Source organism: Schistocerca nitens, chromosome 6 (assembly GCF_023898315.1).
Source record: "Schistocerca nitens isolate TAMUIC-IGC-003100 chromosome 6, iqSchNite1.1, whole genome shotgun sequence".
NCBI classification, from domain to species: Eukaryota; Metazoa; Arthropoda; class Insecta; order Orthoptera; family Acrididae; genus Schistocerca; species Schistocerca nitens.
Window position 1 is genome coordinate 511202578 of NC_064619.1, and position 15616 is coordinate 511218193.

At 42.6% G+C, this 15616-nt stretch overlaps 1 protein-coding gene across 1 annotated transcript in view; it reads left to right on the forward strand.

The window, feature by feature from the left end:
* Nucleotides 1–3037: 3037 nt before the first annotated feature.
* The window catches only part of LOC126263434 (spatacsin), a 351500-nt gene continuing 338921 nt past the window's right edge, over nucleotides 3038–15616 (forward strand). Inside the window, exons 1-2 of the mRNA XM_049960526.1 lie at nucleotides 3038–3234; nucleotides 12048–12196. Of these exons, the coding sequence (XP_049816483.1) occupies nucleotides 3038–3234; nucleotides 12048–12196 (346 nt within the window). The remainder of the gene's footprint in view (nucleotides 3235–12047; nucleotides 12197–15616) is intronic.

Genomic DNA, 15616 nt, shown 5'->3' on the forward strand with positions numbered 1-15616 from the left:
AGGCTATTTTCCATTCTGAGCATCTCGGATCTCTCGCTTGTATGGGGATGACGTTAAGATGGTGGTTCGTTTTCTTGAAATTCGTTTAGTGGTTTGTACAACTGTAGGAAATGGCAAAACTGTTTCTAGACTTGCACAATGGCAACTACTGCAGGATGGTGAGTCTCTGATATTGTTATCAGATACTAAAGTCAGAGGCTCCTTGCTGATTGAAACTGAGGGTGGTTCTTCAGTCACATTGGGTAGTTGAATATCTGTCGATGCAGATCGAAGGAAATCCATATCACTGAACATGTTCCTATCAACAGGCCAGATTCTATTTGGTAGAAACCCATTCAAAAATAGCAATGGTCATTGTTGTAGTTTGCACATGAGCTGCACCAAACAGAAAAGCAATCTGAAATAAGGTCACAACTTTTCCAGGATTAGATCTTAGCCATTTTCGTACTTTGTCCTCGTAACATTTGCTCAATAGTTTCATAAATGATACATCCAGAGGCTGCGGTCTATGAGAACAATGTGGTGGAAGAAACAATAGAACCACCCCGTTTTCCCGTGCTAGGTCAATCAGAGTCAAACTTTTTGTGTGCATTGAATGTCCACCCAGAAGAAGCAAAACTGGTCTTTCTTTTGTCACTCCTGTCAACGAAATGAACTTTTTCAAGCACACTGTAAAAAAATCTGTTGATCATCTACCCTGTTCCATGAACTTCAGCAGAAGTGCCAGGAGGAAGTACAGTTTGGAATTCTTGTTGCGTCAGTTTTCTTGGAGACAGCAGCACGAGTGGGACAGATATTCCAGCAGTAGATGCACAAATTTCTGGCTGTCACCATTTCTTCCCTCTCAGCTGATGTTATCGCTCCAACCTGGCCACATCCCTCTCTTGCTGTTAGTTTTGAATGGCTTTTATGATTCACAGTTAGTGCCCTTTCGTCACAGTTGAAGATTTTTAAAGCAGTGAGCTTGTACGTTTCTACTACCTGGCAATAAAGATCATAAAACTGTTTTACTGCCACCTGATTGAAACCCATTGCATGAGCTGCCAATGTGGCTCCAGGTCTTCCTAGGCTTAAATGAGGGTGTTTTGACATAAATCCTCTTGCCCAGTCTGTGCCTGCTTTTTCATTGCAAAATGCACGAGGGAGGTTATTATGCTCGACTTTCATGCATCTCATCAAGAGCAGCTCCAAACAGCTGAACTTCCATTTTTGTTAGATACTGCACTAGATCTTCTTCCTTCTCCTCATTAAAAATACACATAAAATGTCCCATTTTTTATGAATTTCATACTCTGGATCCTCCCTTCTTTTCTTAAGGTGATGCTCTAAAGTTGTCTGAAGCATGTGAAACTGAGTAGCTGCCCTTCTGCATCCCATATATCCATTCACAATAGCCTGAACTGCTTCTTGCACAGGTACACTGCACCAAAGTTATCTTTCCATCTTCCTTTTATACGTTCTTGCCATTCTGAAATATAGAACCGAAAAAGGAATCCATCAGATTAAATAAAATGCAATCAAATACGAAGTAGGGCAGAACGGGGTACTACCTTATTTATTATTATGCCCCACCCGTTTTGTCCCACAAGCATATTTTTACAGTTATGAGGTCTTGACAGCAAACGTAATTCAATATTTTAAGTAATGTAACGGAACAAGAAGCTCATAACGTATACTTCGAAATAATAATACAGCATGTTGTCTAAATGTATATCATTTCTACTTACTCGAGATGAAAGAATGCTGACCAGTTGCAAAACAATGACAGAATACGAGGCAGTGGCGACAATAACACAGACACACTCAAGGAATGGCGGACAACTGTCGTGTGGTAGCAGATAGTCATGTGGTGCCAATGTTCTGATAATTCCGACGGACTGCACCACTTGCCGCGGAGTTAAGACCTATACCCAGTTCTGTCCCGCTGCCCGTTTTGCCCCATCCTTCCCTATTAGACATGATCAGACTGGAAACAGTATGTCCTTGACACACTTTGAACAAAAACTTGCCCGCCCATGAATTTAAACTGGTACCTCCACTAGGACCTTGCCTAGTACAGCGGTGCGGGTCTCCCGCATCGTCCCCTACGCTCCTCGGAGTATGGGATCTCATCGTCAGTATAATGTGGTATTAAAAATACGGAACGACTTAGAATCTTTCACATAAAAAATTTACCACACGTCAACGCCGTGTTAAACACAGTCTGCTAACATCGTAGGACCGCCGTGGACCGCCAAGTGTGGTGTTTGCCAACGAGTCACATCACAACAGTGGTAAATCAGAAGTGATTGTAGTCCCATCTTTTGTTTCAGTTAACAGCAGGCTGAGCGAAGAACATTTCATCGTATTTTTTAGGAGAACTTTTTTATATTTTTCGTAGTTAGGTGAGATTGTTTACTTTTTAAATCCTGAATCAGTTAACTTAGTTTTATTATATACCATAGGTAAAACTGTTAAATCCTATATCATAAACCAATAAAACGTAGCTATTAAATGCCTTTAGTAACTCACAAAAAGTTTCAATTAATGATGTTATGTCATGCAGAAGTGACGTATGTGGCAAATGAGTTGTTACCACTAAAATAATAAATTACATTTCTCTGTTTGTGACGGTACGTGTTTGGAAAACAGTTACGACGAATTGTTTTATCAGCTTTTACAGATTGTAGTAAGTCGTAACAACCAGTCACGATAAAACAGAAGTCGTATAGGGTATCACGTTCCCATCCATGACAGGTGAAACAGTATATAAGCAATAAGAAAAGGAGAGGTATCCCGTTTCAGTAGCTGGTATCCAGTACCTCTTCTCGTTTCAAAACCTGTCTCCAGCCTGAATCAAGAGTGAACTGTTAACTTGACGCTCTTGTATATAGCTTATGTCAGATCATCTTTAAGATCTCTCCTGCCAATGATCGACGTCTCGCGTTACATTTTCTAAGTTGGTATAACGTTTGACAACTGACTCGCACCGAAACTTGACAGAAGCACGTGACTCGTGAGTGTTGTTTGTAAACATTTACACAAGTGTATAGAAACAATGGATGAGAGGATAATTACGTTGACTAGCCTTATTCCAACAATAAGCTTGGAAAATTATTTGGAAATTAGCATCACACGAAAGTTCAAGCATTTAGGTGTGTTATCAAAGAGTGGTGTACTCTCTGTTTACTTAATTTCTCGAAAAATTGACTGTGCACAGAGACGGATTTGGCGAAGTTCAAATGAAGTCAACAGGTAAGTTAGACGGAAAACACATGCAAGTGATTTTGTTAGATCTTTAAATGCTCCATTTATATTATGTCAAATGTGAAGTTCCTGTACACCTTATGAAATCTTGCCATATGAAGTTTAGCGACTGACTTCAGATTAGCTGTAGATCGAAGCATTTACAGCCACAAATCTAAAACGTCTGTAGAGTGCTACTGCTGTCTCGTCGACGTCCAGAAAAATCCGAGCGCCCCCCCCCCCCCCCCCCCCTGCGCGCTGAGTTTTACGTACGATATACAGAAATAAAACTAATGTTTTTTGCCGAATTTGGTGATATTCTTAATGACAATATTTTCTCGATAACCTTTTCTGAATATTTGACATAATTTGTACCTTTTGCGAATTTAATTTTACATTTCTAGTTCAAGTAATCGTCGTAACAGGCGTAACTTTGGAGGTTATTAATCGGACAATGTGCCAGTATTTTGTCAGAAAAGAATCGTAATTGGTTTCATATAAGTAGGCCTATGACGAACGAGAGTAGTGATATGGAATGTGGTAGTCACAAATGTTGATATTATTGTCACTTCGTACATGACTCTCATGCATCCTAATTTCTTTGCATACTGCCTTCGGTTATGCTGCGGATACTGCATTATTCTTGTGCTCTATATTTCACTTGTATTACAGAACAGTTTCAGCAAGACAGTATCGTGATCACAGTAATTTAAATTGTCGTTTTATCATATTCTTTGTTTTGATTCAAATAACTGATTTTGCAAGCAGGTGACTTGTCAAGATCTAGTTTACAGCATGATTGTATACAGAGTTTATTTATAATAGACCTGCTTCTTTATAATACAATTATGAGCCACTATACATTATTGTAAAAAAGTTATTAAGTTTTAATTTATGTAATCCATGCCAAAATTTGTGAATTATCTTTCTTTATTATTATTTTAATCATTTGAGAATTCTTTGTATGTATGAAAACAGGATGAATAACTTACATTGATTCAGTGCTGTAAAATTACTTTCTTTCAATTTACTATGAACCATTTATTGTAGATTCTGGATGCAGACTTAAAGCCATAAGTGGAAATATGGAATTCGTTTTGTCCATTATTCTGTAAACATTTCCAATATAATTTCATTCAAATAAGTCAGGATTGTAATGTAGCAAAGACCTCATAAATGTAGAGAGAAGCGATACAAAGCATATCTAAATCTCAGAACAGAGGACTACATAGGTGTGTGGCGACTTTCTGATATGCCCGAACTATAGAATAATATGCAGTTGTTCAGAATAACTTTTATTACTTTCATACTCGAAGACACAACGATAAACATAAACAACTCTAAGTCACTGTGCCAACAACGACAAAGATAATGCTCTAATAGATCAGCCATACGATCACGCTAAACTCATGGGGCAAGAATGTCAAAGTGCTGCCACAGGTGATTTAGTTTTGCAATGCTGATATCTGTAGTATTCATTGATCTACAGTGAAAAGCCTATGTGGAACAGGAACACTGTATTAGAAAATAAAATCATTCACTGAGGTGGAGAGGAAAAACTCAGTGTTAGTATATATCGTAACAAGGTGTTAAGGAGTGTAGCTCAGATTTAAAACTTGTGTCCCTCATTTGTATCAAAAATAGAGATTTGAAATGAGTGTGGATGATTTTTTGGTTAGGAAAGGTGGGGTGGTATGGTGAGAGATGCTGAGAAAGTAAAGAAGACATGTTTTTTAGTAGGTGCAAGCTGTGAAATATGACTGTGGATATTCTACAAAACACTCTTTTAACAAAATTGTGAAAAGTAAAGTTGTTATTCACCATATATTGGGGATGCTAAGTCACAGATGGGCACAACAAAAAGACTGTTACAAATGTAACTTTCGGCCAGTAAGGCGACTCAGTGTGGCGACTCAGTATCTCTGCTATATGGTGAGTAGCAACTTTCCTTTCCACAATATTGTTACATTCCATCCTGGATTTTCCATTGTTTGAAACACTCTTTGAAGTGTGATATAACCTCTCCATTGGTCTTAAAGCATTCTCCAACCACAAATTACTTTATTTGTTGGGAATGATGAGTGCCAGAGGGTGCCATATATGGGTGGATTCCTGCAGTTCATATTCAGATACCATAATTTCACTATCATTGACATGTATATTCTTCTGTTCATACACAGTTTGCACAAGGTAAGTTGTAATATGAAAATATTTTTGCACTGTTTCTTCACTTCTCTTTACAGTGTTATTGCACATGCTACATAAACTCACTCGTGGCTACAGGACCATAAACATGCTGCTGTGCCCCTTGCGTTCCCTTCAGTCCCACCAGAAAGCTGACTCTAGGACCACAAACATCCTACCATGTGTCATGCATGCACAGCTCCATGTCATCCCTGTGTGTGTGTGTGTGTGTGTGTGTGTGTGTGTTTGTAGGGGGAAGCGAGGTTGCAGTCTTTGGGCCAAAGACTTGCTTGATGTAGCTTTCCACGCTACTATACAGTGCAGAAATTTCTTCATCTTTGTGTAACTACTGTAATCTTCAACTATGAATCTACGAACTATATTGCATGTATTATACTTAATTCAGAATATACATAATACAGAAGTGGTCACTAAAGGATGTGGGAACCAGACTGCTCCAGTAAACACAGTAAAACTTCATTCTTTCAAATCATGTTTCAATGGCCTACTGTTGTAACTATATTGTGCTCAACATTAATTAATTTGTTTTGTCTGTGACACAAAAGAGATAGTACATATTTACAGTTGCAGCCACACAAATGAAAAGTTTCTGAAGCACTTGCATTGTTGACATGTGGAATAATCAGGTCCACTGCCAGATGTTTGTGTCGCTCTGGCAAAATATTTCGGCCACATTAATTCGTTGCATTATTCAGGTGCTACCTGAGACTGCCATATTGGAGGATCTTGTCCAGTATTTATGCCCAGAGGTGCTCTCTCTGCCGTCCGCGCCTGCCTGGCGCTGCTTGTAATGTGTTGTCTCTTCCCCGGTGCTCCCTCGGACGTCCTTGCCCGAGTTGGTCACCATCTGTGGCAGCAGTCTGAGGCCTGTCCTGTGTCGGGCGTACCGTTTGCGGTCCGCGCCCACCTGGTGCTGCTCCTGAGCTTTTAGCCCTTCCCTGGTGCTCTCACGGACATCCGCACCGAGCTCGTCCACCACCTGTGGTCGTGGCAGCTGTCTGGGGCCGGACTCGCATTTGGCGTTCCGTTCGTGGTCTGCGCCTGCTTGGCGCTGCTCCTGAGGTGTTGGCATCTCCCTGGTGCTCCCACGGACGTCTGCACCCGCCTCGTCCACCATCTGCAGTTGTGGCAGCTGTCTGAGGCCCGTCTCGCGTCGGACGCTCTGTTCACGGTCTGCACCCACCTGGCGCTGCTCCTGAGGTGTAGGCACTTCCCTGGTGCTCCGACGGTCGTCTGCGCTCGGTTTGTCCGTCATCTGCGATCGTGGCGGCTGTCAGAGGCCCGTCCTGCATCGGGAGTTGAGGTAGCGGTCGCGGTCCGCGACCGCCTGGCGCTGCTCCTGTGGTGTTACTACTTCTTGAGGAGTTTCTTGGTTCCTTTCGTTGGGCCCTGATAAGCTCCAGAGTCGGACTCCATGCCGAGCTGAGCTGGTAACAGCTGTCTTGGTTTATTAGGTTGTCTGTGAGCTTGATCTTGATGGCCTCCTTTATGACACTGTCCCAAAATCTTAAAGTCTGCGTCACAATTTTGGTGTTATTGTAGTCCATTGACTGACCGAGCTCCAGACAGTGCTTCGCTATGGCAGATTTGGTTGCCTGTCCAAGTCTGGTGTGCGTCTGGTGTTCTTTGCACCTGACGTCCACCGTCCTGGTTGTCTGGCCAATGTATGATTTTCCACACTGGCACGGGATGTTGTAAATGCCTGGTTTACATAGCCCCAGGTCGTCCTTCACACTCCCTAACATTGTCCCAATTTTGGAGGGTGGACAGAAGATACTCTTTATATCATATTTTGAAAGAATTCTGCTGATCTTTGCAGAAATAGGTCCAGCATATGCCAGGTATGCCACCTTCTTCGCCTCCTCTGGCTCCTCTTCTGTACTCTGTGGTTGGCTGGTAGCACGAAGTGTCCTTTGGATGTATATAGATTAGTATCCATTTCTGCTGAACACCAGCTGTAGATGTTCTATCTCTGTGGCCAGACTTTCCGTATCCGACAGAGCCCGAGCCCTGTGAACTAATGTTTTCAAGACTCCATTCTTCTGTACCGGGTGGTGGCAACTACTGGCTTGAAGGTATAAGTCAGTGTGGGTGGGCTTATGATACACACTGTGTCCCAGAGTGCTGTCTGTCTTCCTCTTGACCAGGACATCCAAGAATGGGAGCTGTCCATCCTTCTCTAGCTCCATAGTAAATTTTATACTTGGGTGGCGTGAATTTAGGTGTTCCAAAAAGTCATCTAGCTTCTCCCTGCCATAGGGCCAAATGACAAAAGTGTCATCGACATACGTAAGAAAGCACTTGGGTTGGTAAGTGGTGGATGCAAGTGCCTCCTCTTTGTACCTAGTAATGAAAAGGTTGGCTACCACTGGTGATAAAGGGCTGCCCATTGCCACTCCTTCTGTTTGCTCATAAAATTGACCCCCGTAAAGAAAATATGTTGAGGTCAGTACATGCTTGAACAGGTCGACCAGGGTACCATCAAACTTCTCTCCAACGATATTGAGTGAATCGGTGAGTGGCACTCGTGTGAAGAGCGATACCGCATCGAAACTGACTATGATGTCAGAGTCCACAGTGTGTAGCTGCCTTAGCCGTTGTAGGAAGTCCTCAGAGTTCCAAATGTGGTGTGGACATTTGCCCGCATATGGTGCCAATATCTTCTTCAGGTATTGTGCAGTGAGGTATGTCGCTGCGCCGATGTTGCTGACAAATAGGTCGAAGAGGGACCCCCTCCTTGTAGACCTTGGGGAGTCCATAGAATCTGGGTGGTACAGGTGCTTTGGGATGAAGCTCGTTGATGACCTGTTCAGGTAGACCTGTCTCCTTCAGCAACTTCCGGGTCTTCTTGTCCACTTTGTCAGTGGGGTCACCATCTAGTGATTTGTAAGCAGTGTCTTCCAGAAGTTGTTGCACCTTCCTATCAAACTTGTTTAAGATGACCGTGCAGTTACCCTTATCAGCTGGCAGAACTACAGCGCTGTCATCCTCCCGTAGCTGCCTGAGTGCCACCCTCTCCTCGCTCGAGATGTTGGATTTGGGGGGCTTCGTCCTGGTGAGTGCCCTGCAGGTCTGCCTACTGGTCTCTTCAGACACGTTGGAAGGTAACGTGTTGACAACCTGCTCAACCGAACCGACAAAGGCTGCAACAGGTATGCTTCTGGGAATCACTGCAAAGTTGAGGCCCTTGCTAAGTGCTTTTGAGGTGGCCTCATCGAGCTGCTTGTCGCTCAGGTTGATCACTGTCCATGTGTCTCCATCCTGTTGTACCTTCTTGTTAAGGCGCTCAAACTTGGCCTGTTGACATCCTGTTGATTTCCTCATGGTGCATTCAGCCAAGGACTAGGAGGCACCATCAACCTGGTCCCAGTCTTCTCGGGTCTGGGTAGCTGCTATGGAAAGGCGGAAATACAGCAACTCCCTGGACATGACATCTAGGTGGTGGCTCATGTCATGCACTCTTTCTCTTACCAGTGTGAGGCTGGCACGATGTTTGATTCTGTTCACAGTTCTGGTGTTAACATGATGCTTGAACCTGGCGAAGACAGGAACTACATACCCCTCTTGGCATCTCAGAAGGAAACTGAGAGAACTCAGCATCCTCCCCTTCCTCTGTCGAAGCTTATCCAGCTTCTTGATATTAAGGTACATCTCCTCCCCATAGAGTCTTCTGATGTAACTCTTCAGCTTTTGCCGGGGAGATCTTGACATGTGGAATAATCGGGTCTACTGCCAGATGTTTGTGTCGGTCTGGTACAATATTTTGGCCACGTAACTCATTGCCTTCTTCAGGTGCTACCTGAGACTGCCATATTGGAGGATCTTGTCCAGTATTTATGCCCAGAGGGCGCTGGGTGCTCTCTCTGCCGTCCGCGCCCGCCTGGCGCTGCTTGTAATGTGTTCTCTCTTCCCCGGTGCTCCCTTGGACGTCCTTCCCCGAGTTGGTCGCCATCTGTGGCAGCAGTCTGAGGCCTGTCCTGTGTCGGGCGTACCGTTTGCGGTTCGCGCCCTCCTGGTGCTGCTCCTGAGCTTTTAGCCCTTCCCTGGTGCTCTCACGGACATCCGCACCGGGCTCATCCACCACCTGTGGTCATGGCAGCTGTCTGGGGCCGGACTCGCATTTGGTGTTCCGTTCGTGGTCTGCACCTGCTTGGCGCTGCTCCTGAGGTGTTGGCATCTCCCTGGTGCTCACACAGATGTCCGTGCCCACCTTGCCCACCATCTGCAGTTGTGGCGGCTGTCAGAGGCACGTCCTGCGACGGGAGTTGCGGTCGCGGTCCTGCGGTGTTACTACTTCTTGAGGAGTTTCTTGGTTCCTTTTGTTGGGCCCTGATAAGCTCCAGAGCCAGACTCCACGCTGAGCTGAGCTGGTAACCGCTGTCTTGGTTTATTAGATTGTCTGTGACCTTGTTCATGATGGTCTCCTTTATGACACTGTCCCAAAATCTTGAAGTCTGTGTCACAATTTTGGTGTTGTTGTAGTCCATTGACTGACCGAGCTCCAGACAGTGCTCCGCTACGGCAGATTTGGTTACCTGTCCAAGTCTGGTGTGCGTCTGGTGTTCTTTGCACCTGACGTCCACCGTCCTGGTTGTCTGGCCAATGTATGATTTTCCACACTGGCACGGGATGTTGTAAATGCCTGGTTTACATAGCCCCAGGTCGTCCTTCACACTCCCTAGCATTGTCCCAATTTTGGAGGGTGGACAGAAGATACTCTTTATATCATATTTTGAAAGAATTCTGCTGATCTTTGCAGAAATAGGTCCAGCATATGCCAGGTATGCCACCTTCTTCGCCTCCTCTGGCTCCTCTTCTGTACCCTGTGGTTGGCTGGTAGCACGAAGTGCCCTTTGGATGTCTGTGGAGGAGTATCCATTTCTGCTGAACACCAGCTGTAGATGTTCTATCTCTGTGGCCAGACTTTCCGTATCCAACAGAGCCTGAGCCCTGTGAACTAATGTTTTCAAGACTCCATTCTTCTGTGCTGGGTGGTGCCAGCTACTGGCTTGAAGGTATAAGGCAGTGTGGGTGGGCTTATGATACACACTGTGCCCCAGAGTGCCATTTGCCTTCCTCTTGACCAGGACATCCAAGAGTGGGAGCGGACTGCGAACGGAACGCCCGACACAGGACAGGCCTCAGACACCTGCCACAGATGGCGACCAAGTCGGGTGTGGATGCCCGAGGGAGCACCGGGGAAGAGACAACACATTACAAGTAGCACCAGACGGGCGCAGATGCAGAGAGAGCACCCAGCGCCCTCTGGGCATAAATACTGGACAAGATCCTCCAATATGGCAGTCTCAGGTAGCACCTGAAGAAGGCAACGAGTTATGTGGCCGAAATATTGTGCCAGAGCGACATAAACATCTGGCAGTAGACCTGATTATTCCACATGTCAAGATCTCACTGGGAAAGCCTGAAGAGTTACTTACATTGTTATTTCCTCTCACCTATCAAAATGAATTTATTTTAAAAAATGGTTTGGATCTCACTAGGCACATGAACTTCACTGAAAATTAAGTTTACTTTGTATTAATGAAAATACTTTTTGCATTATTATTTTATGACCTAGGTTTTGGGTTATTTCCCCATTGTCTGGTTCACAAAGATGGCAACCAAGCAAACTTCTTAATCTATTGATTCTCGACTGAAACTATAAATGTTATATTTCCTGGTGATTTTGATGCAGTTACATTTGTATTCTACAACATTCATTAGGACACCATGTACAGTAACTATGAATAAACATACACTGGAGTAGAGCTATGTGCTTAGGAATGGGGTTTTTTGTCATTATGTATATATGAATGAAGGCACCAAGGTTCTCCTCTTAATCGGAGGTTGTAACATTGCCGAAAGGGGTGAATAGTTGAATTGAGTTGGCTTATTCAATAGTAAATGTGAGGATACCAGATTTTTTAAAAATATTTCTAATAGAATGAGCTTTGAACCCTTCCTTTATGTGTAGGACTTCTACATCTGTTATATACTTGTGGCTTGGTTTGAGCAATGTTTGGCAAAGGATGAATTTTGGTTGTTTAATCCCCAGTTTCTACAGTGTTCTCTGCGGATGATCTTATAAACCCTGCTTTTCATGAAGGCCAGTTGAATTGAAGAAATGTCTATCTAATGTCTGTGGTACATAGAAAAACACAAAGAAACCCTTTGCCTTAAAGTGTTGCTTATCTACTAGAAATTTTACACATGAAAGGAAACCTACATCATCAAACAATGAAAAAGCCAGGATGGAATAACAACAATATTATGAAAGGGATAGATTGCTACTCACTATGTAGAGATGTCAAGTCACAGATAGAAACAACAAAAAGACTGCTAAAGGCCTCCTTCTGAAGTAGAAAACACACACACACACACACACACACACACACACACACACACACACACACACACACAGAGAGAGAGAGAGAGAGAGAGAGAGAGAGAGAGAAGTGTAGCCGAAGAGCTTGTTAAGTGAACACTGCTCTTAAGTGATAAAAGTACTGCTAGTAAAAGTTTTCAGAAACAATTTGGTTTTTTGTGGAAACTGTAAACAGAATGATACCATTCAGGTGGACTTGAGGTGTAGTTCATTTGTCTTGCTTTATTTTCAGTTTTACATTTTCTGATGATGGAAACCAGATGGCAGTTGTTTACAAACAACACTCTTGTGAAGTATTTCAAATTAACGAGACTAATTTGGAACTGTTATTTGCTGTTGCATCAGATACCTTTTGTGGATTGCTCTCTTCCTGGGAACTTGGTAAATGTATGCACTCAAATAAGTGCTATTAAATTTTTTCTTAATTAGAAAGTAGTTCTGAGACTTATTTTTATGATTGTGCTAGATATCTAGTGCAAACTTATCATTATTTGTAAATATTATTTTGTGAAAAACTGATTAGATTGCAAGTGTGAACCAGCTCTGATGCTGGACCATCTTTCAGGAAAGGCAGTTAAGATGTGATACAAAACCCAATTTGAGTATGAGTTTTTTTTTTTAAACACGTATTTTGAATCCTAAATACTCTTTCCCCAATGATACACATTTTAATACAATGATTGGAGAGGGCAGACAAACCTGACTAATCTGGCCATGTAAAATTTAGCCAATATGGCCATGCTGTACTGGTACTGTGAATGGCTGAAAGCAAGAGCCATTATATTTGCTGAGTGAATGCAGCTCTACTGTATGACTTAATGATGACAACTTCCTCTGCTGACAACTTCCTCTGATGACAACTTCCTCTTGGGTAAGATATTCCAGATATAAAATAGTCTCCCATTCAGATCTCCAGGAATGGACTGCTCAGGAAGATAGGCCTATTATCATTAGAAAATGCAGATGAGTATGAAAAACAATTCTATGATGTTCAAAAACAATATTAGTGGTGTGATGCCTCACCCAGTCATGTCGGTTTAATATGTAGATGTAACATTGCAAAGTGATATGTAATCAGACATGCATGTAAGGTCACTAGTAGGGAAGGAAAATGGTCAGATTCGGTTTGCGAGACTTCTATGTAAGTGTGTCTCATCTATAAAGTAGGCTGCATATAGAACACTTCTGGAATCCATTCTTGAGTACTACTCAACTGTTTGGAATCCCAACGTATCAGGTTAAAGGAAGACATCAAAGCAATTCAGAGGTGTATTGCTAGCTTTGTAACTGGTAGGTTCCATCAACGCACTGGTATTATGGAAATGTTCTGTGAATGCAGATGGGAGTTCCTGGAGGGAAGAGCCATTTGTGGCTGACTGTGGAACAAATCTACTGCCACTAATGTACATCTCACATGTGAGCCATGAACAAAAGTCATTAGTGAATCTTATCATTGATACACTTTCACCTTAAATTTTAATCCACCCCAGAACAGTTCTTTTTAATCAAGTACTAGGTTCGCAGTCTTCCACTCTTATTCCTCCCTTCTGGCTTTTATACATATTGTGTATTACCTATCTTCCCTATAGCTTGTACCAATTTTTCTGAGAATTTTGAACATCATGCATCATTGTCAAAAACTTTTTCTGAATTGACAAATTCTATGAATGTGTCTAGATTTTTCTTAGGTTTTACTTCATTATGAAGTACAGTTCAAGAACTGCCTCTCTGGCGCCTTTACCTTTCCTAAAGCCAAACTGTTTGTCATGTAAGAAATCCTCAATCTTGCTTTCCATTCTTCTGTATCAGTATTGTGAAAAGGAAAGTTGCTACTCACCATACAGCAGAGGTGCTGATTCGCAGATAGGCATAACAAAAAGACTGTCACAAATATAGCTTTCAGCCAGTAAGGCCTTTGTCAAAATTAGATGACAAACACACACATACACACTCACACAAACACAACTCACACACACAACTGCAGTCTCAGGTAACTTCTGTATATTATTCATGTCAGCGTCATGGGTGCATGAGCTGTTAAGCTTATTGTATGATAGAGATATCACCAATGCAGGAAAAGATAGATTGCTAGTTACTGTAAAGCAGAGGCATTAAGTTGCAGACAGGCACAATTAAATTCACTATCTTATTGGGTCACAAGTCTTCCAAAACTGTGTTCAGTTCTGACTCGTACACTGGGGTCACCTATTTCTTCCGTATTGACTCCCATTTCTTCTTATTTCACATCATCCAACAGTTCCTTCCACTCAGAGGGACCTTCACCTTCATTGTACTGTTTCCACTTACCTGCTCTCCCCTCTGCATTTAACAGTGGAGTTTCTCTTACACTCTTAATGTTGATGCCTTTGCTTTTAATTTAACCACAGGTTGTTTTGATTTTTCTTTACACTGAATCTGTCCTTTGGGGTAAGTTTGCTTTTGATTTCTTTACATTTTCTCTATGACCCTTTCACTTAATCTTTTCTGTACTTCCTATTTATTTCACTCCTAAGTGACTTATATTGCCTTATTCTTGTCTCTTCATGGGAATTTGTGTAATTCATTCATTTGTTGATCAGCTTCTTCTGTTAACCAAAATTTCTGTTCAGTTACATTTCTTGTAACTGTATTTGTTGTCCACCTTCTCTGATTGGCCTTGTCAGTTATGTCCATTCCTTTTCAACTTAACTGGCTTCTGTGATATTCATTATCCCTGTTTACAGCATTAGAGAACTTCAAATGAAAATCATCATCTCTCAGGGCTTCAGTACCTCTTCTGACATTTCTTGTAAACTTCAGCCCACTCATAATTATTATTAAATTGTGATCTGAATCATGTATGTGCTCCTGGATATGCCTTACAATGCACTATCTTATTTCAGAATCTCTGTCTCACCCAACCCAGTTGGTATTACGCCATGTCCCCTGATCATTTCTAAGAATACCTCCTCCCCTTGTGATTTTGGAACAATGTATTCATTATTACCAGCTGAAATTTACTGTAGAATTCAGTTAGTCTTCCTCCTTTCTCATTCCTACTATTGAACCCACATTCTGCCATAACTCTGTCATCTATTCCCTCCCCTACTCCAGCATTCCAGTCCCCCATGATTATTAAATTTTCATCTCTCTTTCGGTGTTGAAGTACCCACTCAGTGTTCTGAAGTACTTTCTCTACCTCTTCATCTTCTATGATATGAATATAATAGAGGGAAACATTCCACGTGGGAAAAATATATCTAAAAACAAAGATGATGTGACTTACCAAACAAAAGCGCTGGCAGGTCGATAGATACACAAACAAACACACGCAAACATACACACAAAATCGCGCGCGCGCGCGCACACACACACACACACACACACACACACACACACACACACACATATATATATATATCCATCCGCACATACACAGACACAAGCAGACATTTGTAAAGGCAAAGAGTTTGGGCAGAGATGTCAGTCGAGGCGGAAGTGCAGAGGCAAAGATGTTGTTGAAAGACAGGTGAGGTATCAGCGGCAGCAACTTGAAATTAGTGGAGGTTGAGGCCTGGCGGATAACGAGAAGAGAGGATATACTGAAGTGCAAGTTCCCATCTCCGGAGTTCTGACAGGTTGGTGTTAGTGGGAAGTATCCAGATAACCCGGACGGTGTAACACTGCGCCAAGATGTGCTGGCCGTGCACCAAGGCATGTTTAGCCACAGGGTGATCCTCATTACCAACAAACACTGTCTGCCTGTGTCCATTCATGCGAATGGAAAGTTTGTTGCTGGTCATTCCCACATAGAAAGCTTCA